Source organism: Saimiri boliviensis, chromosome 10, assembly GCF_048565385.1.
Source record: "Saimiri boliviensis isolate mSaiBol1 chromosome 10, mSaiBol1.pri, whole genome shotgun sequence".
NCBI lineage: Eukaryota > Metazoa > Chordata > Mammalia > Primates > Cebidae > Saimiri > Saimiri boliviensis.
The window spans coordinates 35,103,835-35,129,588 of record NC_133458.1 but is presented as its reverse complement, the minus strand read 5'-3'; the positions used below and the strand labels follow the sequence as shown (position 1 = coordinate 35,129,588).

General features: G+C 38.5%; 1 protein-coding gene and 1 long non-coding RNA gene across 7 annotated transcripts in view; one reads left to right on the top strand and one right to left on the bottom strand.

Annotated features, from left to right (window-relative positions):
* Nucleotides 1-16,322, bottom strand: part of LOC141580171 (uncharacterized) — a 202,579-nt gene extending 186,257 nt beyond the window's left edge. Inside the window, exon 1 of the long non-coding RNA XR_012512261.1 lies at nt 16,105-16,322. This is a non-coding gene — a long non-coding RNA (uncharacterized LOC141580171). The remainder of the gene's footprint in view (nt 1-16,104) is intronic.
* An 89-nt stretch (nt 16,323-16,411) lies between these two features.
* Nucleotides 16,412-25,754, top strand: part of PTPRZ1 (protein tyrosine phosphatase receptor type Z1) — a 192,751-nt gene continuing 183,408 nt past the window's right edge. For 4 of the 6 annotated variants that reach the window (XM_010343696.3, XM_010343691.3, XM_074379147.1 and 1 more), the window contains exon 1: nt 16,412-16,832. In XM_010343696.3, the coding sequence (XP_010341998.1) occupies nt 16,775-16,832 (58 nt within the window). In that variant the 5' untranslated portion in view covers nt 16,412-16,774. The remainder of the gene's footprint in view (nt 16,833-25,754) is intronic. The other 2 variants (XM_010343687.3, XM_003921040.4) reach the window with 1 other exon arrangement.

Genomic DNA, 25,754 nt, shown 5'->3' with positions numbered 1-25,754 from the left:
AGAAATGACAGATACAGGTGAGGGGACGGAAGACAGCAAACCACACTGCCATGTGTGTACCTATGCAACAATCTTGCATGTTCTTCACATGTACCCCAAAACCTAAAATGCAATAAAAAAAAAAAAAAGAAAGAAAAGAAAATCAGGAAAAGAAACAGGAAAGGTAAACATTATTCCAGGAATGATGAAGAAAGAAAACAACCATAGATGAATGGTATTTTCATGGTCATAAAAATATAAATTCTTAACACTGATCAAATGAAAATTTTAATGTAACTCTTGAAGAATGGGAAGGAGAGAGGAAAGTTTGTGTATGGTGGACAAAGATGTAGCTAAAGTATATTTAAGTTTTTCATTTGGGGAAGTCAGCAGATTTAGAAAGATTAAGAAGTAGCCATATGAGCATACCACTTAGAGGTTTAGAATTGACCACTAAAAAAGGGAGCTAAATAAATTAAAGTTGGTTGTCTCTTGTAAGCAGTTAATGGTGAAGGGCATTGATGGAAAGAGGTTGCTCTGTTTTTTTGTAAAGAACTTTGTGGAACATTTGTACTAACTAAGCGTGTACACATTAGTGGAAAGCAAACTCAAAAATTAAAAAAGGTGAGCACTGCCTACATGAAGGAGAAAGTGGCATTTTGTTCCCTGCTCAGATATCTCAGGCTGCAAAATTGCTAGGCTGTACTTTACCTGTGGCAGGAAAGAAATACAAGGCTAAAAGAACACTAGGCAGCCAAGTGGAGCAGCCAGCAGCACTGGGCTTGGCAAGGATACAAGGAATATCTAGTATGTTAGTTTTCTGTAGCTGACATAGCAAATTGCCGTGACAACTCAGATTTATTTTACATTTCTATAGGTCAGCAGTTTGACATGGGTCTCACTGAACTAAAGTCAAGGTCTCAATAGATCTGCCTCCCTTTTTGGTCTATCTAGGAATAACCCATTTCTTTGCATTTTCCAACTTCTAATGGCCACCCACATTCCTTGACTGGTTATCTTCTTCATCTTCAAAGCCAGCAACAGCTAGTTGAGGTGTTTTTTTTTTTTTTCACATGCATCAATTGAACTTACTCTTCTGCTTCCCTCCACCATTGTAAAGGGCCCATGATTACTCAAACTCTCATGGATACTCTAGGATAATCTACCTAACTTAAGGTCAGCTGATTACCAACCTTAATTCTGTCTGTAACCTTAACTCTTTCCATATAACATAACTTACTGAGAAGTTCCAGGAATTAGGATGTGGCAATCTTTGTTGGGGTGGAGTGGAACCATTATTCTCCTTAACATACTTAGGGATGGAACAGGCAGCTGAAATGGTAGCTGGGCTTTAGTTATCTATCTAGTACTCCGTCCATTAGGGATTCCCACTAGTAAACTACAGGGTAGCCAACCATAAGGGTCTCTGGTGTGGATCAATGGTTGTAGGCTTTAAAGAGGAAAGGCAGAGACTACTGTGGATCATGTACATCAGAAAATGTTGCAGTACAGAAGCTCTAAAGAGTCCACATATTCACCCAACCCACAGAGTTAGAGTTCAAATACCTTCAAAAGAAACAGGCAGTCAATCAGTGATAGAAAAGTGGCAGGAATCAATAAGAAGAGGATTGTGTTATTATAAAGATAAATGAGGAGATACTGGCCACTTTTCTCTGAGGAGTCAGAGCTCTTAGAGAATTTAGAAAATCCTGTAAGAATACTCCACAACTGGGGCACTTGAGTCTATCCATCCCTTAGAGGCAGGGAGAGAAGGAAAGAAGAAGTTTGACTTTAGATGATATTGAAGTTTCAGACTTGATTGGAGTAAGTTTTCATAAAACAGAAGTGCCCAGAAACCTCACCAAGTCTGACCAAGATGCAATAAGGGGATGAGAAAAGGACTTTGCAACTTGGTAACTACTGAGAACGGTTCGTGAAAAAAATTAACTCTGATATTTTTACCTCTATAAATCTGTATTTTTAAATATCCTGTTACAAGTACATAAAAATCTGGAAAGACAATTTGTAATCTAACGCAGATCGTATTAGTGCAGGGAGGTAATCAATAAGAACACCACGTCACTCAGCTGAACTGAAGGACCATGTTCTTTCCTCAGGCTTTTTCCACCAGTAGTTCTTATTTCCAGTAATACTTCTACTTAAAACTGCAATCTTACTGTGCAATGAAGGAAATGTGGCTCAAATTAAAAAGTGGGTAAAATCATTTTTAAAAGTTTTCTAAGCAGTAATAGAATGACTGGTGCTGTTATAAATAAAAGCTGACAACAGTTCAAGCTTTCATGATCTTAAACTATGTAACTGGCATCAACATTTTTCTTTTCAAAAGTGAAAAATGTAAGAAATAATCAGAGAAGTGATTTGCTTCTGTAGTACATACTATTTGTCTTGCTGTCACTTTCAGTCCCTTCGCCCTTATTCATCGACTCTCTTCAGCCTCCTACAGAAGCCTTCAGGGATGGAGCAACACCTCAAAGATTAATAAAGGAAGTGGGTTAACATTCTGTGAGCTGTTTCAGTTTTGACAATGGAGGCTTTACGTATTTTTTTTCTCTGAAAGACTTCAGAATATTTTTTATGTTTAGAATCTAAGATAGCAAAACAATTATCAAGCTATTATGCAATCACAAAGTGTACTCTATTAATCTGGGGTTTCTTCATATCATTTTATTTTGTACTCTCAGATTTTCTTTCTTTTTCTCTCTCTCCTCTCCTTACCTCCCTCTTTCTCTCTCTCTCTCTCTCTCTCTCTCTCTCTCTCTCTCTCTCTCTCCCTTCTCTGTGTAGGGGACATCTCTATTCCTATCTATATTTCTTTCTCCGCTTTTTCTAGGCACATTAGAAAACCAGTAGGTTGGAAGGAAAGAGATATATGCCATATCTGTGTGGAGATTTTTAAGTTGATAGTGCAAGAACAACCAGCACACTCTTTCTCTGGAATGGTGGCAACACAGATAAAGAAAATGCCTAAAGCTGAAAGCACCTTGGGTTCCTGAACAAATACATCCAAGACAGGTACCCTAAAGAGTTATCTGAATACATAACAGGCTTCAAGAGAGCAAGACACTCCTTGTTGCTGCAACATTACATAGCAAGTCCTGACTGACATATTCACTTTGTATGACCTATTTCCCCATTTTATTTTTTGTTATTTTTAATTTACCCTCATTTTTAGGCACCCATTCATGTTGTTAAATATGCTTGATTGATCTTCAAATTTTAGTTTTCCAAGTATGTGTGTGTCTGTGTATGTGTATGTATAGATATATGGGTATATATCTTTATATATATCTTTATATGTATATATACATAGGTATATGTATATATGTATGTATGTACATCTAACTATCTAAAAATATACAGACATAAATGCTAAGAAGAACCAGTGTCATTGGAATATGAAGCTAGCAGGAAACTTGTCAATTCAGTTTGCACTTCAGGTGTTCACTGGGTAATAAGGTAAATACTGAGTACTGCTGCTTAAGAAAGGTGCCTTCCTATGGCTGACTAAATTCAAGGTGTATTTATGGAAAGAGGATACACACTGGAATCAGAGAATCGCAAGTTTTAATTCCAATTCCACTGCCACATTTTTTTTGTTTTGGCTCTGAGTAATGCTAAACTCTGAGCCCTGGGGAATAACTATAAAATGGGGAAATGATGTATCTCATTTGCAGAATTTGAAAGAGATTAAAGATAACAGATGCTAATGTATTTGGCATAGAGTTGATAGTCAATAAAGGATAAATATTACTGTTATTATGTTTTTCTGATAAGATTTTGGAAGTTAATCAGATGCTGAAAGCTTTAGGAAAGAAAAAAAGGGTTCCAGTATTACCCCTTTGTTCTCCAGCCCTGAGGACCTGAATAAGGGAACCCAGGCTTTGCAAGCTGTAAAGGATCAGAGACCCATGTTAAACACTCGGGTAGCTTGCCTACTTTACTTATCTCTTTTGCATTCTTAGAATTTTATTTTTAAAAGCTTTAGCTTGGCACTGACTATATAGTTTTAAAATACTTTTAGCACACTGTGCATTTTTTAAAAGCTACTCTTCTCTTCATCTTTTCCCACCCCTGTATCTTGTGGCCTTGTGGATCCCTTATTATTTGTGTATTTACTGTATTTCCCTTATTTTTGGTATCTACTTAAAGTATTTATTCTGTTATCTTCGTTCTTATTAGCTTTTAGGACTTCCTCTTATTACTTCTATAAATATGAACCTCTTTATATATTGTATATATCTCGATGTTTACGTTAATATATTCTTTTTATTTTTCTTTACTGTATTTTTGTTTTTGTTACTTTAATGGAAAGGTTTTAAAAGTCTTTTTCTTATAATGTTTTAGTACATGTGGTGTTAATCAGCCACCTTTAATCTTTAGTGCCTTAATTCGTTCCCTTGTTATGCGTCAGTGCCTGGCTCTACCTTCGGTAATTCTGGTTTCATAGTGCAAGAGACTGTATCAATCCATTTTCATGCTGCTGATAAAGACATACCCAAGATTGGATAATTTACAAAGAAAAAGAGGTTTAAAGGACTCACAGTTCTACATGGCTGGGGAGGCCTCACAATCATGGTAGAAGGTGAAAGGCACATGTTACATGGCGGCAGACAAGAGAATTGAGAACCAAGTGAAAAGAGTTTCTCCTTATAAAACCATCAGATCTCACGGGACTCACTTCCATGAGAACAGTATGGGGGAACCACCTCCATGATTAAATTATCTCCCATCAGGTCCTTCTCACAACACGTGGGAATTATGGGAGCTATAATACAAGATGAGATTTGGGTGGGGACACAGCCAAACCACATTAGAGACTATTTCAAAAGATTTGTTCAGCAGCTACAACAGGTAGAATTTAACTTTGGGTGCTGATTGGTCTTTAGTTAACTAAAACACTGTTAGGGGATTTTTGGTTTGTAAAGTTAAGTTCCATGCCCTAGTCTGGAAAGGAGAGTATGAGACAACTGATTCCAAATTTAAGCACAATGTAAAAAGTTTCTAAATTGTAAACTCCTTCATTGTATACACAATGTCTAGCACAAACAAGTGCTGAAAACCTATAGAATGAATGAACTGCAGGAATGATTGGTGTTAGACTGCAATCTAAAGAGGTGGCCAGCAACTTAAATACTGTCCCTATAAAACTACATAGAACATTTAGTGATACGTAATATGCTTTACATGTTCCTTTCTGCAATGTAATTCCCTCACAATCTCCTCATATCTCAGTGAATTGTATAATCACTACCATCTAGCAGTGCAGTGACTTTCTGCAGTCATACAGCCTGGGATCTCAGGGTATTTTTATTTAAATTTTAAAGGAATGACTGGTCCTGTACATGAAACCCTGAGTGTCACTGAGTTTTATGTTTATTCTTGTGTTTGCTCTCAGTCCCTAGTATCAGGCATGAGGCAAGGATTAGGGGAGCACCTTCACTGTCTCACCAACCTTGGGAAAGGCAATGTCTTTTTCTGTTCAAATCTGCTATATTGACTTCTCAATTCATTTCAAGAATTATGTTCCAAAATATTTCTACTGGATAACTGAAGAGGCAGACAGCACATGTTAATTCCCAGAATAGTGTTTATTTCTCACATCACACAAGTGTAACTGACACTTGACATTGGGTACATTTTGTAAAATGTACCATATATGAGGAAAGCGAAGTAAGCAAACATTTTCTGGTCTGAGTTTGGCAGCAAAATAGTTAGTGTGGAACCTCCTACGCATTCTCAAGGAGAAGCAGTGTAGATTAACGATTAAGTATGAGTTCATATCCAAGGTCTGTCACTTATGATCTGCATGACTTTAGACAAATCATTCTGCCTCTGCTTTCCTGTGAGATTGGAAAGATGGTAGTAAGACTCACATCATAGGTTTGCTATAGAGATTGAACAGTTATATATGACACTTTTAGAACAAAACTTGGCACCCAATAGGTGCCATGTAATTGTGGCTAAGTCACTATTATGACAGAAGGAGATAAAGTATGGGGTTGATAATTAGTTTTCTGAAACCTTGGTTTGTACTAGTTTCTCGATTGCACATTTTGTATTTGAGTTATATTCTTTCTTATGAGAGTAATGAGAGAATTTTTTAGGGCTGTAGGCCTCCTCAGCTTCTGTTTTTATTTTAAGAATTAAGAGAAGCTGTCCAGAAATAATGTAGGAGAAGCAGATGCTTAGGGAAGATGACCAATGGCAAAAGGGTTTTGCAAAGGCTCGAAATAGAGATATTTCTTCACTCTCAAATTTAAAATAACTAAAGGCCAAATATTGCCAAAACTTCAGGGAAAGTCCAAAGTCGTCAGATCTGGCTGGTTCTTTGCTTGAACAAAACCAGGGGAGGAGGATTTAATTGTGAGTGGAAAAAAATAGAGGGTAAGACTAAAACGAGCCAGGAAATGCTCTGGAGCTGTTCTAGGCTTGCTAGCCCACACTGTCAGTTCAAGAACTGCACACTCAAAAACCATTAAGTTCTAAGTCAAGGCAAGTAGGTTATGAACAGTCTAAGAGTGTTATAAAAAAAAATAGCCAGTAAGTCAAGTGAAAGAAGATGCCTTAGTCCAAGAACCTAATCTAGTGTCCAGGGACAAAAACATCAGATATGTGTGCTGGAACCTTGTTATAAGCAGGCAAGAGGAGGAGGTGGTAGTACTGGCTTCGCAGCTGCCCTTCTTCAATAAATTAGTTCATACATTTGAATATTTTTAAAGCACTGAGTATATGCCAGTTCTGTTGATTATGTTAAAAAAAAAAAACTGTAGAAACAAAATGGAATTTAAGAGTAAATGTAGGATTTCGTGACTGATTAGATGGGAATGTTGAGGAAGAAGGAGCCGGGAGAATTCTTGGTTTTGTGGACTACAGAAAGCACCAGTTTTAGAGGAATGATGAGTTTTTGTTTTGAGTGTACCGTATATGCAAGACCATTAGAATGTGATGTTTTTATCTTTTAAAGACCACTATTTATAGAATTAAAAAGGCAGAAACCTAACTGTAGTAGCTTGAAGAGAAATTAAGAGGCGGAGATAATGATTAGAGTATATTCTTACCAGAAAATTATGAAGAAAGAGGCATCTGGGAATATAGCTGTAAGAAGACATGGGGACAAGAGAGACTTCCCCCCAACCCCAGAAAAAGATAACGATAGTGAGGGACTATGTTAACTTCTCTTCCTAGGTCCACAAGGGGCGGAGTTTAAAAGGCTAGAACTTCCCAGCGCCAAGCCTCCATCCACCTCCCGATCCGGGAACCTAGAGGTCTTTGTTTAACTTTCCCACACCAGGGCCAGGTAAAATTCCAGGTGACCTTCCTTTGTTCAGAAAGCCCACCAAAAGCCCTGGAAGATGGGGCTCTGTTGTGGGCCCAAGCAACCAATCTGGGATCAAAGTCAAAGATCAATAACCCCAGAGGAAGTCTGAAAGAGCTCCTCTCGTTAGACAGGAACATGAATGGGGTGGGAATAACTTCAAAGTTAAAACTCCACTGCACCTTGCCTGTGCGTATTTCCCTCTCTGGGATCCCTTCCCACAACAGCGTGTGAGCTCTCTCTACTTCTCTCTCTTTCTCTCTCTGCCTAATAAATTGCTCTCTGCAAAACTCTTTGGATCCGATATTTACTTGACCAGTAAGCTGACCACACCACCAGGGCCTCTTTCCCATTCCTGGCACCAGGGAGCCCAAGAACTTCGGGCACATCAAATCAGGGTAAGCAGAGTCCCTTCCCATCCCACGACCAGTTACAATAGCTTTGTGAAAAAAATAAATAGGGAGTGGAAGATTGAAAGAACTGATGGGTGGGGCATGGTGGCTCACACCTGTAATCCCAGCACTTTGGGAGGCTAAGGTGGGTGGATCACGAGGTCAAGAGTTACAGACCAGCCTGGCCAACATAGTGAAACCTCGTCTTTACTAAATGTACAAAAATTAATTGGTTGTGGTGGTGCACATCTGTAATGTCAGCTACTTGGGAGGCTGAGGCAGGAGAATCACTTAAACCCAGAAGGCAGAGGAAGTTGCTGTGAGCTGAGACTGGAGCGCCATTGCCCTCCAGCCTGGGTGACAGGGCAAGACCCTGTCTCAAAAAAAAAAAAAAAAAAAAAAGAAAAGAAAGAAAGAAAGAAAGAAAGAACTGATGGACTATTGCCTCCAGAAGAGTCAGGGAGTTCAGATCAAGCTTGGAAGAATTCGAATTTAGCAAGGAAAAAAGTCACATCTGGAATTAGAAGAAGAGTTCTCCTTACAAGTAAGGAGAGATTTGTTCCAGGTCCCTAAAGTTAAATGGACGGCAGGAATAGAGAGAAAAATATTTTGGCTCAATATAAAGGTGAATAGTTTTTAACATGGTCAAAGATATAATGGATCATCTAAGGTGATTGTGAATTATTTTTTCTTGGAGACAGGAAATTAAAAAAAAGCAAAATGACCATTTATCAGAAATATTTGTAAATCTGAAATAGAGCATCTCATTCCAGTGACCCCATCCAGTGCTGATTCTCTAATTTGTAGCTCTTGTTTTATGTATTTGCTTTCTACTCTAAAATATCCTGAACATTTTTCAAAGGCCTAGTGAGCAGGCAGATATTGATGTTTAAGCTTGTAGAAAGACTTTAAATTTCATGTTTGCCTCTGATATCACAGGCAGAAAGGTGTTTTTTTTTTAGATGGCAAATAAATGAAATTAGCAATAAACCTATATTTGGTCATATGGATTTTTATAATTTCATACAAATTTGAGGGCACATTCCCTTGCAAGTTATTTCAGTAATGAAGTTAAGATCATGGGTGTTTGGAGAGAAGAAAAATATGTTTCTTAAGGGAACAAATTGTGCCCATGTTGGAATATCATCACTAGCTCAGGACCAGCACAATGTAGAGGAAAAATCACCTCTCCTATTCTAGAATATACAAATCTATCAGTATGACAAATAATTGTCTTAACACAACCAATAATGAATAATATAGCACACTGCTGAGTTACATAATCTCTTCAAATAAAATCTCCCACTATAACATCAGAATGATTCTCTTTGGTTAATACTTTTGAATCTTTCTAAACAATCACTAATGCTGGTCCTTATTTACTGGTGTTTACTCCATACTAGATACTCATTACATAAAGATTACTCTGGTATTGAACATGGATGAAAACATAAAAAGACTAATGGCAGTACATTCAGTAGGAAGGCGGGTACAAAGTCTTATCCAAGAGGGACAGAGCCAGAACCAAGATAAATGAGAGCTGGAAGAAAGGGAATTGTACCTGGGAATAAATATCTTCAAGATTAAGAGCAACTTTTCTAAGGAAGCAGCATGGCTCTAGTAAGGCTTATCCTTAAATAACCCAAGATGGTGCCTAATAATCATTAATTACTCTTCTCAGTGATTATAAATTGGGCCTTTAGTAAATATTCTAGAATCAACAAAAGCTTCTTTGATAAGATCAAGAATTTACCGAAGGACAGCAGCCTGAGGAGTGGTGTGTGGAGGAATTTAGATGAGTCCAATTACTTTGCCAAGAAGGTCTTTTTAGTTTGTAGCTATGGATACAGATGGATAGATAGATAGGTGGCTAGATAGACTGACATAGGTATAGAGGTACAGAAGGAAGAAAGAACAGAGTGAGTAGAGAGAATAATAAAGGTAAAATATTAATTGGAGAGTATAAAGTGTATACAGAAATTCTTTTAGAATTTCTACAACTTTTCAGTAAGTCTGAAATTATTTCAAACTGAAAAGTTCAGACAAATGAAAATCAAAACATAAAACCTGATTTTAAAACGGGCAAAAATCCTGAACAAACACCTCACTAAGGAAGACATACAGATGGCAAATAAGCATATGTAAAGATGCTCGAGATCATAATTCATTAGCAAATTGCATATCAAAACCATAATGAGATACTACTACTACATACCTATTAAAAGAGTCAAAATGCAAAACACTGACAATCCCAAATGCTGATGAAGATTTGGAGCAACAGAAAGCGTCTTTCATTGCTGGTGGGAATACAAAGTTGTGCAGCCACTTAAAAACAATTGGCAGTTTCCTATAAGACTAAACATACTCTTATCATATGATCCAGCAATCAAGCTCCTTGGTATTTCCCCTAATGGGTTGAAAATTTATGCCCACACAAAAACCTGAATACAGATGTTTATAACGGTTTTATTCATAACAGCCAAAATTAGAAGCAACCAACATGTTCTTTAGTAGGTGAATAGATACATAAACTGTACTACATCTCAATAATGGAATATTATTCAGCATTAAAAAATGAACGACCAAGCCATAAAAAGGCATGGAGGAACCATAAACGCTTATTAAAAAAGAAGCCGATTTTAACTGGCTGCATGTTGTATGATTCTGTAACATTCTAGAAAAGGCAAAACTATGAAGATAGTAAGATCAGTGGTTGTCAGGTAGGAAGGCAAGCTGAATAGGCAAAGCACAGGATTTTTAGGGCACTACATTATTCTGTAACAATATAATGGTGGATACATGTCATGATACTTTTGTTAAAACTCATAGAATGCACAGCACCAAGACTGAATCCTAATGTGAACCATCGATTTGGGATAACAATTAGGTGTTGATGTAGCTTCATCGATGGTAACAAATGTGCTACTTTGATGTGGGATATTCATGATGGGGGAGGCCATCCATGTTATGCACGTCTTGGGGCAGGAGATAACAGAAACCATCTGTACCTTCCACTCAATTTTGCCATGAACTATAAACTGCTCTAAATATAAAGTCTATTGAAAAGAATCAAAATATGTAAAAATGAGTCAGTCAATTAAACAGTTCAACACAGAGTCTCCAAAAGACCTTAATGCCCTGGCTGGGCGTGGTGGCTCACGCCTGTAAACAATAGCACTTTGGGAGGCCAAGGCGGGTGGATTGCCTGAGTCAGGAGTTCGAGACCAGCCTGGGCAACATGGTGAAACCCCATCTCTACTAAAATCCAAAAAATTAACCAGACATGGCAGCATACACCTGTAATCCCAGCTACTGGGGAGGCTTAGACAGGAGAATCGCTTGAACCTGGGAGGAAGAGGTTGCAACGAACTGAGATTGCACCACTGCACTCCAGCCTGGGTGACAGAGTGAGATTCCATCTCAAAAACAAAACAAAACAAAACACCTTACTAGCCTTTATTTAAAAAAAAAATACAAAAATGAGCTTATCCATATGAAAAATGAAAATTTTCAACTCAAGATAGCATTTTAACACATCACGTGTTTGAGAGGCCTTCTATAGGCTGAATATTTGTCCGTCCTCCAAAATTCATATATTGAAGCCTAATCCCCATTGCAGTGGCATTTGAAGGTGGGCCCTTTAGGAGATCATTAGGTCATGAGGATGGGGCCCCTCATGAATAGAATTAATGTCTCAGAAAAGGGGCTTCAGAGATCTGCCTTGCCCCTTGACCATATGAGATTCTTGCAAGAAGATGGCCATCTATGATCCAGGAATTGGGCCCTCATCAGACACCAAATCTACCAAGGCCTGATCTTGGACTTCTCAGCCTCCAGAACAGTGAGAAATAGATTCCTAATTTTAAGCCACTCAGACTATAGTATTTTGTTTTAGCCGCCTGAATGAACTTAGAATAGACCTAAGATCTTTGCCATAATGACGTGTTTTCTGGTTACAGAAGAAAAACTGAAATCTAAGTAATATTCATCCAGAAGTAATTTTCAAAGTTTATGGTTATCTTTTATAACCACTGTTTCATTGAAAATATACAAAATACAAAATATACAAAATAATATTATTCTACTGATACACTGAGAAAGAATTATCCTGAATCTTGTACTATACCAAATATCCCCAAAACAGAAAAAATGATTCCAACCTTTTTGTGTTTTTTGATATAATGCTCCCACTGAATTATTGCATATAATAGGTTTAAATTACTTTATAGTCAATCCTGACAAGATATTAAAAGGCTAAGTGTGTTAACATGCTGTGGTTTTCCTCAAACATAATTATGCCTCCTTCATATTGACTCAAGGCACCATATCACTCTTAGCTCTGGAGCTATCAGTGAGGTATCAGGTACCCTTCTACCTGTTTTATGCCTGATACTGGAAAAATGCAGTAACAGGTCATCTAGCTAAACCCCTAAGGGTCACTAGGAACAAAGATGCAAAGCTGAGGCAGGTAGGAATAAACTGCTTTTTAAGCAGAAAGTAGCATAGTCTTTTCAGAAATTTCACATTACAAGAATACTAAGTAGATGTCATTGTGTCCATCAGATGTGAACAAAATTTGTAAGGTGTAAAACACATGATAAATCTAGCCTCGAAGTCTCAAATACATTGTTCCAGGTAAAATGAGATCAGCTTCTGACAAACACCTTATAATTATCAAAACTGTATTTTACTTCAAACGAAATAACTATGACTTTCTCAGTCTGCAAACATTTGATTCAATTCAGTGACTTCTGTTCATATTTAACTTCTGTTCAAACATATTTTTCAATGACAATTGATAAAAATGAGCAAAAATGTATATGAGCCAAACAACTTATTACAAATTATAACTTATAAACAAATTATTATAAGAAGCACAGATATTTCACTTACCATTTAATTCCATAGTTTATAGTCACTGTGTTATAACATGGAAGTATTATAATAAGCACTTTCATCGAATTTAAAAGTCAGATTCTGCAAAGTAAACATCTCCTTTTCCCCATTTGCATCTACCCACATTTATGTTAGGGACACTTAGGAAATAATTCATGGAATAAGGAAACTTATGGAAAATTATCAACATTTCATAATCACGTGACCAATCCTAATATTAGAAAATTATCAGATACAACAAAATGAACTGCCAGAATTTGCAAATAAAAATAAAAAGCACCTAGTTAAATCTGGGTAGCAGATAAACATTAATTTTTTTAAATGTAAGAATGTCCCAAATATTACATGAGAGTGCATAAAAATTATTTACTGTTTATCTGAAATTCGAATTTCACTGGGCATCCTTTATTTTATCTGGCAATACTATGCACAGACATTTTAGTAACGATGCCTTTCTCTCCTATTAGAATGTTGGCCCCTTTACGATACAGATGAAATAATTCATATATAAACATAATGAACACACAACGAAATATATTAAATAAAAAACTGAATGTAAAGCAAGCACAAATTTTAAAGACCCTCAAATTTGTTCTTTCTTGGAAAACTTACGAGTTTTGAAAATTTTGTCAAATCTTCGATTAAGCAGCCATTGTCTACTTCCAGAAACATTCCTCATCCTTGTAGGTCCAACTAATATAATCTCTTCTCATCTTTCTTTAAACTGTTTATATTAAATGGTATACTATACTTATTGAGAGTGAGAAGACCCTCAGAGCTTTGGCTAATACATGAATTTGAATTTACAAAATGCTCCAGGATGGTATGTAGGTGAGAATAAAATGGATCTAGTTCATCAAGTTAATGTTTTAGATATAGGTTCTGTTGTCTCTGTCTCTCTGCCTCTTTCTGTCTCTCTTTCTCTACATATATTCTGTCTGAATACATGTATATATAAATTCATATATATGTATACTCTGAATAAAGGTGTATGGGCTTGCAAGTTTATAACTTCAACACACAATGGCTAATGCATATTGAACAGGTACCATGTCTCAGAAATGACTATGACCCCAGTAACATTTGTGAACTGTGAGATGTACAGTACAGTTTTTGATGTTTCCACTCTGCTGATGCCTTCTCTTCTCCCACACCTTGGCTGTTATAGTGACCTATATTCCAAGGACCTCAACCTCCTACTCCATCATCCCTCCCCAGGATCATCAGAACCACATCCACTGGTCCTACCAGTCAGTTTTCCACAGCTGTCATTCAGTCTCACTGAATTGGCCTCTATCCTGCTTCCCATAAAAACCTCAGTAGCAATATGACTGCTCCCTCAAGGTGGCTTTTGTGCCTTCCCAGGGGAATGACAGTAATATTAATTAACTATGAGAACCAAATTAGAAGAAAGCACATATTCACCTTCCCTTTTTACTAAGGAAACTTATTTTAACAAGACTGTTGTTTGATGATCTAATTCAAAATATTGACTAGGTTGGACACAGTGTCTCACACCTGTAATCCCAGCACTTTGGGAGGCCTAGGTGGGTGGATCACGAGGTCAAGAGATGGAGAACATCCTGGCCAACATGGTGAAACCCCGTCTCTATTAAAAGTACAAAAATCAGCTGGGTGTGATGGCACACCCCTGTAATTCCAGCTACTCAGGAGGCTGAGGCAAGAGAATCACTCGAACTCAGGAGGCAGAGGTTGCAGTGAGCTGAGATTGCACCACTGCACTCCATCCAGCCTGGTGACAGAATGAGATTCCATCCCACAAAAAAGAAGAAAAAGAAAAAGATTGACTAGTGATGTGACTTTTTTAGTCCAGTAAGAGAAAAGTCAGGGTCATGGTGGTGGTTGCTGGATTATTCTTGCAGGCTAATGGGGTATCCTTGAAAATCGGAAACTATTGGAACACCATAATCTCCCTGAGCAAAACAAGCTTTCCTTAAATAGTTGAAGTTCTTAGGAGTTTCTTTTGTGATCGCCCCTGTTTTGTATTTCACATACAAGCTGCTCCACTGGGAAATCAATGTTTGTCACAGTCCGACCCCACTCAGTCTGCTCAAATGTAATTCACACTGGCTTTTTTTTTTAATAGCATGTGCCATCTGCTTCTTTCTTTCCTGTCCTCACTCTCTTTGACATGAATTTTTTTCCTGCTAGTCCTTCTTGTTTAACTACACATCTCTAGGAAACCTTCCCTGCCTACTCCAGTCAATATTAAATAAACACTTTCTCTGAACTCTCTCTGCATACTCACTTTAAACACCTGCACACTTCTTGTAATGCTAGCAAAAAAAAAAAAGGGCCCCCAAATTTTCTTCCTATGTAGAAACACATATGAGCAGCCATCAATCCCCATCATAATTCTTGTAAAAGTTGTATCATTTCTATTTCTGTTCATGGGAAAAATAAGATCAAGGATCAATTTCTCAATATTGGCATGCGTTTCTGAATAAACACGCTAAATGGTTTCAAAATCTGTTATTACACGACTATAATCTATTCCTGAAGCAACGGCAAACTGCCATTAGTTCTACATATTTAGCCAATTGTTCACAGGCTGGGATATTAGCAAGAACTCATAGTAACACTTGAAATACATTCAGAGCTCAATTTTATGTGCAGTAAGTTTTCTTTAAATTTTTTAAAGCTAGAATACTATTTTTGAGACAAGAACAGGACACAAGAGTACACACTGTACAGATACCTACATCAAATTGTTTCTAAGAATACATGAGATAATTCCAGAACTTGGCTTTCTGTGCCTTAAATGGGACTCCAAAACGGCTCTAAAGTTGGTCTCATATAGAGACAACCATGTACTAATAGTTAAAGAATAGCATATAAATGAAAATCTCATGAATTTTTGGTGTAAAGAATACCACCAATTACCTTCTCATTGTTTCCTTTAGGCTTCAAATTAATTCGACAAATATTCAGGGAACACCTATTGATTTTTTTTAAAGGCTACTGCGGTGAGAGCTAGGATCATAATAATGGAGGCAAACTCCCGGCCATCAAGGTGCTCACAGTCTAGTTATGAACAGCACTAAAGAAAAGAGCACATGAGGGTGACGTTTCCAGCTCTAAGGCAGCAGAAGATATGTATTATACGTTTTTTGCATACCCTTCAATCAAGAAATAAAACATCTTCCCGTGCGACCCTGTGCGAGAAGCACTTGTGTAGTTCTGCCTGGCAGGACCACCTCCGTGTTGAAAGTTCCCTAGACAGCTGTGCCCAGCAGGGCAGTTTCGTTGGGGTCTAGGGAAAGGGCAGGGTCACACTAGTCATAGTCAAGGCTGGAGATTTTTGGAGTCAACTCTCCCAAAGGCAATGGGGTCTACTACTTTACTAGGAAAACGGAAAGAAAAAAGGGAGGGAAACAACGTGCCCAGGCCGCCCCACCACATTCTGATTGGACCCACTTAAGCACCTGCAGAAAACAATAAAATGAGAAACACTCCTAGAGGTGAAACTTAAAGGTCAACCTTTTGGCTGTGCTGGACGATGGGGGTCCGGCCTTCCCTTCCGAAGTGATGGAGTCCTAACCAAGAGAGATTTTTTTTCTGCGAAGATTGGAAACCCCAGCGGATTCCTCTAACTCCAGGGCAGCGAAACCACTGGCAGCGGACAGGGGGAGGGAGGTCGGTGTGTGAATTGCTACCCTGCGATTCGGACCCAGAGCGGCAGCCGCGCCCCTCCGCCCTCCGCGCGACCCCGGGCCCGCGGCACGCTCCCAGCCGCGCGGTCCTGCGCCCCCGCCCGCGCAGGGAACCGCCGCGCGCACAGCGCGGCCGCAGCGCGCACCCGGCACTCAGGCTTCGCGGCGCTCTGAGTGCTCAGACCGCGGCCGCCGCAGCCGGCGAAGGAGGCAAAGTCCCGCTCGGCGGCCGACATGCGCCTCGACTAGCGGCCCCGGCCCCACCACCGCGCGGCTTTCTCCGGATTACTCCTCTCTCGCTGTCTCTCTCACACACAGACACACAGACACACAACACACAACACACACACACACAACACACACAAACACAACTCACACGCACGATCTCACGTCGATCTACACACTGGAGGATTAAAAAACATTTGCCTCGCGCCCCCTCCCTCTCCACTCTGAGAAGCAGAGGAGCCGCACGGCGAGGGGCCGCGGACCGCCTGGAGATGCGAATCCTAAAGCGCTTCCTCGCTTGCATTCAGCTCCTCTGTGTTTGCCGCCTGGGTGAGTGCGAAGAGCCCGGTTGGGTCTCAGCCCCGGGGTCGGTGGGATGCGGGCGGGGGATTGTGGCGTGTCCGCGGCTTGCCGCCGCCGCCATCTAGCCAGGAGGAAAAGGGGACCGCCAACTGGGCCCCCGCGGAGCGGGCGGCCGCGCGGTGCAGGCAGCTGCGTGGGGTGTGCGCGCCCCTCCCCGTCCCGCGCCCTAGACCCTTCCAGCCGCCCGCCGGTGTTCGTGCTCCGGACCCCGGGAGACAGAGCTGGGGCAGCTCGGATCCCTGCCGCCGCCGTTCTTCTCGCCTCTTTTGCGAAGTGTAGAAATCGCCTTTTAGAGATACGTACGAAGATAAATAAATGACCAAAAATACAACTGTGGTGCGGGGCTGCTTACTGTAATGTCTTTTTTGCTGTTCACTTTTATGCTACAGGTATGATGGGCTTAAATGAAAAGTACACGTGTCTGATGTGAATTGCAGACACACACACACACACACACACACACACACACACACACACGTACACCTGAAAGGTAGTAACAGGAACAAGCACCAACCTGACTTTTCAGGGTTTTTTATTGCTTTCAATTTAGTCATATTCAAGTCTGAGCAGTTACTTAAAAAAAAAAAAAAAAAAAAAGTTCAATCAAAATCTCTAGGTTTTGCCAGTGCTGCCAAAGTCAGAGGAGAGCTGCAGGTTGATATATTTATTCATAGATTTCATCTTTCATCCACACCCTCCAGGTTACATTTAAAACCGAAACTGCATTCTGAAATAGCCAGTTTAAACATTGCCTTTACCTACGATGCAGACTCAAGTTTTCCAGTCATGTTCGAGAAATGCAAGACTCGACTTCGGCGTTTTATTAAAGAAATGCCTTTTTTCCTTCATGATTTTCCATCAGGATGGAATATAATGGATTTAAGCATTAACCTGAAAGTTACAAACTGTGCCTCGCTTTGTGAGTACACGTACTTAATTCTTTTCAGTCAGAGGCTCCCAATTTTTAAATTTTAGCTGGTTCATATTAGAGTAGATACTACGCGTACATTTTCTTCCAATAGATGGTGCTGCTCTTGGCACAGTAACCTTTACAAAGAGAAATCACTTTTAAGTTCTGATAAATGAGAATTACACCGCAAATATGGTGATAATTGCTCACAGACTACCACACACGGACATAATTTAAATTTCAAATGCTTTATGAAAGTGCTCAGGGCTGGTGTGATGCACAGTTGACATGTAAGACATTCAGGCGAATCTCTGGTCCCAGTTGATTCTAAAACTTTATAGTCCATTCTGGAGACGGGAAGACATTTTTGAAAAGTACTGTGGTCATCAAACACACACCTGTTGAATTCACATTTCTATTGTATATCTATTTTAACAGTGAAGCCAGGTCTTCGAAGTACTTAAATAAGTTAAGTAAATATCACAGTAGTGAGGAAATAAACCAGAGTATTGCTTTGTCTGTCTGCAAAGCCACATGCCCAGAGCATGTTGGGGATCCTTTTGAAAAAATGTTGAGATAAAATTCACACATCATACAATTCATGTTTTTAACATGGTTCCATGGTTTTTAGTATATTCGTGAAGTTGTGCAGCCATCACCACTATCTAATTCGAGAATGTTTTAATAAGCCCCAAAGAAACTCCATGTTCATTAGCAGCCATTCCCCATTCTCCCTGACCCTGGCTCCTCACTAATCTACTTTCTGTCTCTATAAATTTGCCTATCCTGGACGTTTCCTATAAATAGAATTATGGAACATGTGGCTTTTTCTGTCTGGCTTTGTTCACTTGACATAATAGTTTCAGTTTCATCCTTGTTATAGTATGTATCAATACTTCATTCCTTTTTGTGGCTGAGTAATATTCCCTTATGTCAATATACTAAATATACCACATTTGCGAAGGTTTTTCTCTGTAAAGCATTATTTGTAACCTATTTTTGGATGTATAATTTTCAGTCTGTTGAACATTTTCTTTAACTCTTTGATGATGTAAAATGTAAGTGTAAAGAATTTAACCTTTAAAGACTATCACAAGCTTAAGTATTGCTACTGAATGTTGGCTTGCATTGGAACTCAAAGTGAGTTTTGTTGAGACTGGAAGGTGACTGATTTTGTATCCCTCACCATGTTAACAAAGTTGGTCTTTCACATAGTTGCCAACAGGCTGATTTGGAGGGATTGGCAACATCAAGTAACATAAATACCTTGATCTTGGGGCAGTATGTTTGGAGAAAGTGAGGCACATTATCTTCAAATGAAAAAAATAGTCTCCATTTCAATTATTTTTCACTCAGCTCTTACTTCTGTGTTTGTGGATGTGTCTACTCCTCATCTTCAGGTTTCCTGGAGCCAGCGAGGTAGCCTGACACATGTAGTAAGTGCTTAGTAAGGGTCAACTGACAGGTTTGCTGTACAGGAGGACAGCTCAGTGCAATTTGAATATTAGGCTGCTGTTCTTAGCATTATCCAGGAACAAGTTGTAGCGTTCATGAAGATATGGATTATTGGCAATTAAGAATGTTTTAGTGATCAGATCAGATGATTTTGTATCTAAAATGTCCTGATGTTTTGAACTGGACATAATACACCAACTGCTTCTTTCAGATAACTCTCCAGACAAAAAATTTACCAGAGTATATGAACCATAACAAATTTTTCTTGACCCACTGAACAGGTATAACTTATGGGAAAAGCTGCAGTGGCTTTCCTGTAAGGAGGCTTTAACTATGAGTCATAGAAGAGAGGTAGATATTTTAAGAGCTTTTAAGGAATAATTTCTTCCAATTAATGAGAGAATTCAGGATCTTTAATTAAGTGAGTTGTAGTGCTGTAAGGTACACTAAGTTCAAATGTTTAAGTATTACTATTAAATATGTAATAAATCAGATTCTGAACTTTTTAGTCATGTCTTACTGCTTTAAGAGCCATATTAACAGCAAATTTTACCCAACTCCTCTGCAAGAATTAGCTTCTTAATTTATGCTGGTTATACAGTCAGTGAAATTTAATATGTTGTGACTTTGAGTTTGGTCCATTTATCCTCTGAAAACAAATTGTAACCATATATATATAAAATATTCATGCTTTTCTCCCAAATAATAACTAGTCTCTATTCAGAAGATTAATTACTTTTGATTGCAGAATTGCAATTTTCTTTATTTCATTTCTCTCTCCTTTTTACATATACTGTGGTTACTTCCACTCAGGGAAGTTTGGCATGAGAAATAATTTCATTGATGAATTCATTTCTACTCTCATGTCTGCACTAGAGATTTAAGATCTTGCTTAAAATTTTATGTTGTGGGAATTTTGCTTCTGGCAAAAATTCAGGTTTTTCTGGAAGCACAAGCTGCATTTTCTCATTCCCTTTAACTCCGAAAAGATTTGAGTACAGTACTGTCTGGTGAGAGATTTGCTTGACCACCCATTTGCCAGCCGTTCAGACTGTGGCATGGAAATGGAACCCCTCAGTCAGGACCAGAAGACTTCAAAGAAAGGCACCATCAAGAAGATGAGCCTGTGTTTTATTTTCGGTTACCATCTACTCAAATGTTTACCAGGTGCAGTTTCAGTACTGAGCATCTTAGGCACATTTTCTCATTTCATTCTCCTCAAAACCCGTTGATATTGGCATTTTCATTGTACACCTTTTACAAATGAGGAAACACAGTACAGAGAACTCAAATAACTTGCCTAACATCACACATTCTGATTCAGCCTGTGTAGTCCTTCCGACTCCAGAGCCTGAGGCTTTTCCTCTTTTTATTTCCAGGATCAATTTGCTGTTTGGCATTCACTAGCTTGCTGACATGCAATGTGATGGTACATTTCACAGTCCCATTTGCTTTCCTGAGGATCCCTTTCATGGCTTTTCCCAAGTGCTCTCATATTACCTTTTTGTTCTTTATTGAAAATTAAAGCTTAGTTTACATTTTTTAGTGTACCATCGTGAAAATTTTCACAAATGCATATGGTCATGTAGCATCCACTGTGATCCAGATACAGAATAGTTCTAGCCATGCTACTTTAACTACACATTCACTAGATGTTCATAAGTGCCTGACATCTGCAAGGCACCATGCTAGGCACTAATAATTCAGCTGTGCATAAACATATACAGACTTACTACTCATAATGCCAACAACCTAGCTAATCTGGTTCAATCCCACAATGAAAACTTTCTTTAAATCTAGTTTTAAAGATACTTTCTCTGTTCATAACTAGTTGAGAACACGTCTTTTCCAAATACCTCTTAATGTTTTGAATATGTTAACTCTCAAATATTTTAAAATGCTTCCTGCTCCATTACAAATTCTAATGGTAAAAGTCAGAGCCAATTTAAACAAGAGAGATATGTGTGTATGTCTCTATATGCATATACATAAATGTATATATATATATGTGTGTGTATATATGTATATATATGCATATATATAAATGTGTGTGTATATATAATTTAATTGTGTTTCAACTTTTAATGTCTTACTGAGATTAATTCCTAGAAGGAACTTCAGGTTACAAAAGGAAACCAACTTTTCTCTGTGTTTGCAATTCTTCAGAGACATGTATAACATATTGTATAGAAATTAAAGAAAGAAAAAATATTATATTGCACAGTCTTAAAACACTTGCATTTTAGAAATGTCCTGTTTAATTCCATAGCCACTAGGCAGATGTAGCTATTTAATTTAAAATGCATTAAAATAAAACAATTCAGTTCCTCAGTCACACTACCCACAGTTCAAGTGCTCAGTAGTCTGTGTGGCTAGTGGCAACCACATGGGGCAGTACAGATATGGAACATCTCCATGTGGGCAGTGCTGTTTTGGTACAAAAACAACAAAAAAAAACACTGGTAAAAGAATGATTGATAGGACCCATGAGGAGTTGTCAACTCAACAAGAAAAGTTTCCAAAGTCATTAAAATTGTTTCAAGTGTTGATGCATGTTGAGTTATTTATGGTTTGTATTGTGTTAGCCTGCAAACATCCTAGAAATATGTTGGGGCCTTTGGTAGAGCAACAATAAGTGAAGAGAGTTCAATGGCCACTTTGTGGCTTTTATGGACTGAGGTTGAATGGAAGAGATTAACTACCAGTACCACCAGTTTGGGAGTGAATGCTCTGCTCCCATAGCGCATTTTCCATAATTTGTTCTATTATCCACTGTATTGTTTTTCAATGACTTGACTAAATTATTTGAGGGTAAAGAATTTATTCCTATATTCATCATTCATTCATTGTTAAATTCATTCAGTGAAGAATTCAGTGAAAAATCTAATCACCATTGCATTGTTAAACTTAACAGTTAAAGCAGGTGCCAATAAATCTTTAAGGTATAAGGTCATAGGAAGGTTGTACCATGAAGCTTCTTGGGAAAAGAGTAGTTTGTTGTTGAGACTGGCCAGTTTTCACTGGTCTCTCCCTCTTTTGATTATGATCTCAGTCTGGGAGTAAGGTCAGCATTCACCTTGATCTGTTCATCTTTAATGCCACTTCTGGTACAAGAACTTTACTTTCATCGATTCTCCCAGAAATACACGTAAGCACATAAGCATCCCCTGTGAGGTTGGAGCTGTCATTAAGGTGATCGATGCCTGCACAAGCATCACATAGATCCAAACACTATCTGTCCATGGAAAATAAAGCTCCTGTGATTGATACTGAATGTGTACTTACAGAAGCAGCCTTGAGTGAGCTTTTAGTTCTAGATGAGTTGGCACCAATTAGTTTTGGATACCTCCCAGGGGACCAGAACTTCAAGTCATTTGGTGCGCCACTTTTTATGTGTACAAGTGTATGTGCCTGTGCTGCTCTAGTGTTGGGGAGGAGAGGGCAATGGCGGAAGCAGGGTGGTCAGTAATGAGAAATAAAGTATCCTGAGCCCATGAAGGCTGTATTTTCAGTTAGTCGAAAGCTATCACATTGGTCTAAGTCTTTTCTAATCGGACAGGCCGTAAGAGTTAGTGGCACAAAACAGTTCTGAAAACCAGGCGAATGATGGGAAGTGCAGTTTCATCATGTCGATGTACATGCTTTTGGAGTTTGTCTGTAGTTTTATCATTAATCCTAGAGATGATGCGCTGCAGAAGTTTAACTCTGCACATAGCAAATATTTGAACTGAGTTGAATTCAAATGGAATGGGGCATGGGATTAGTTAAAAAATCTTCGTAGGAGTCAAAAGCAGATAAAAGGAGATGTTCTTCTCTTAGGATCCTTGCCTGCCTGCCTGCTGTCCTTCCTTCCTTCCTTCCTTCCCTCCTTCCTTCCTTCCTTCCTTCCTTCCTTCCCTCCTTCCTTCCTTCCTTCTTTTCCTCCTTCCTTCCTTCCTTCCCTCCTTCCTTCCTTCCTTCCTTCCCTCCTTCCTTCCTTCCTTCCTTCCCTCCTTCCTTCCCTCCTTCCTTCCTTCCTTCCTTCCCTCCTTCCTTCCTTCCCTCCTTCCTTCCTTCCCGACTTCCTTCCTTCCTTCCTTCCTTCCCTCCTTCCTTCCTTCCTTCCTTCCCTTCCTCCTTTTTTTCTACATTCCTTTATTCCCTCCTTCTTTTTCTTTTTTTGTGTCTATTTCCTCTTCAGCTTCACTTTCTTTGAGCATGAGTTTAGGATAATTAAGTAAACTTAAGTTTGCTCAGCACCTTGATGAAAAGTTTTATAAGGAAGAGATTAATGCTATTTGAAACCATTAGTTAAAATATTTTTACTGTGTTAATATCATTTGGGAGTCTTCATAGTTAACATAATTTTAAAATATGAGTTGACAGATGTTTCTGCCTAAAAATTTGAGTGTGGTAAAATGGGCTGACTGTCTTTTTTTTTCCCCTTTCTGATACTTGCCCACAGACATTAAAGCAAACTTAATTATTCTGGGTACTGGTTAATGTGAACTTTCTGGCCTTATTCAGTAAGTACAAGTCAATTTTTGTGCACACTAATGGGATTTTTTTTACAAGTTTCCTTGGAAATGTAGTACTTAGGTATTTGGAAATAATTTGTTAATTAGCAGGAAAGAAGGATTTTCTGTTAACATATCCATAACTATGATGAGAATACAGATATCTTCCTGCTCTTAGAGAAATATTTTACCCCCTCTCTCTGCCTTCCCTTTAGCACTTACTGGATACATTTTGTAATTTTTCACTGTCACTGACTGAACTGCTTATTTCTTGAATCCTAAAACTCTAATGTATTTACCTAGGAATGGGTCTTGATATGAACTCTTTTCTCTGAAATGGTTAACTCTTTGAGTAGGAATAAAATAAAATATTGCTTTTTAAAATGACCACTTTAAGCAGAGACCATGATAATAAACAGAGTCTTGATTGCATGCTTAGAACATGCTGGCCAGATATAAGGAAGTTCCTAGATTTTCTGATGGTTTTCATTCATATTGTCATCCGATTAAAAATTATTTCTATTCTTAAATTTTACCTGCTTGCATTCTGACACATTTTCTTGAAGAGGATATGTCAAGGTGGTCTTGTCTCAGCTGCCACACACATGATTTTGTGCAAAATCATGATCTGCCCAAAGGAGCTTAAGGGTATCTTTGAGGAGCATGTGGGATATTAGTATCATATGTGTTTTAGCGCACAAAAATGCTGATGACCATTTATCTAGGGCAGTTGTTCTCAATTCTGGCTTCTTTTTGAACTTACTTGGTGTTATGGACTGAATGTTTGTGTCCCCTCCAAAATTCATTTTGAAGCCCTAACCTGCCAATGTGATCGTATTTGAAGATAGGGTCTTTGGGTAGTTAGGTCATGAGGGTGAAGATTGGATGAGATTAGTACCTGTATAAGATTATTACCTCTAGTACTAATGAAGATTGGATGAGATTAGTACCTCTAGTACTAGAGATTAGTACCTCTAGTACTATTGAAGACTGGATGAGATTAGTACCTGTATAAGAGATTAGTACCTCTCATGGATGAGATTAGTACCTGTATAAGAAGAGAAAGAGATGAGAGCCCTCTCTCTATCCACCATGTAAAGACACAGCAAGAAGGCAGCCACCTGCAAGCCAGAAAGAGAGCCCTCACCAGGAATCAAATCTGCTGGCCTTTTGATATTAAACTTCCCAGCCTCCAGCTCTGTGAGAAATAAATGTCTTATGTTAGCCACCCAGGATATGGTATTTTGTTATAGCAGCCCAAGCTGACTATGCACCTGGGAGACTTTTAAATCATACTGATTCCTGGGCATCAAATCAAATACTTCATAATGTATGGGTGCTGAGCCCAGACGTAGACATTTTCCTGAAACTCTCCAGGTGATTAGAGAGCACAGCCTGGGTTTAAAACCACAGATTTAGGCCAACTTCATGACACTACTAATCTTAGTTCATTTTTTCATAAGGTGGAGATATTGGCAAGTTTTATGCTGTCCTAAAACCTAGTGCCACAAGACAAAGGTCCTGGAAATTTTCCCATCTCTCTCTGTCTTCTTAAGGCAGTTTCAGTTTCAGAGTAACCCTAGAAGTAGGAGTAAGGTCTATGGTGGTTGACCTCATAGTCTTTGAAAGCCAGAGAAACTTCAGGAGGCCAGGCAGTCTTGAAGTGGATCTAAAGATTCAATTCTGTTAGCAGGTAGGAGGATAAATGAACCAGTCTCTGAGATGGGGACTCCAAGTGGCATTTATCCAGATATAGGCACATGATATCATTCATTTCATCAATGATACATATTCTTGTTGTTCTTTGTTATTTATTTTCTTTCTCCATGCATAATTTATTAGAACTTGGCTTTTTGTTTACTGTTATGAAATAGATATTAAGATTTAGCTATTGGTTTTCCATTTTAGCAACTTAGGGTTTTTTTGTGAAATTATTAATCAAGTCTAGGCTATTTCTTTTTACTATATTTGAAAAGCACCAAGAACTCGATTTATAACCAATAATTCAGTGCCTTGATTAGTCATAAC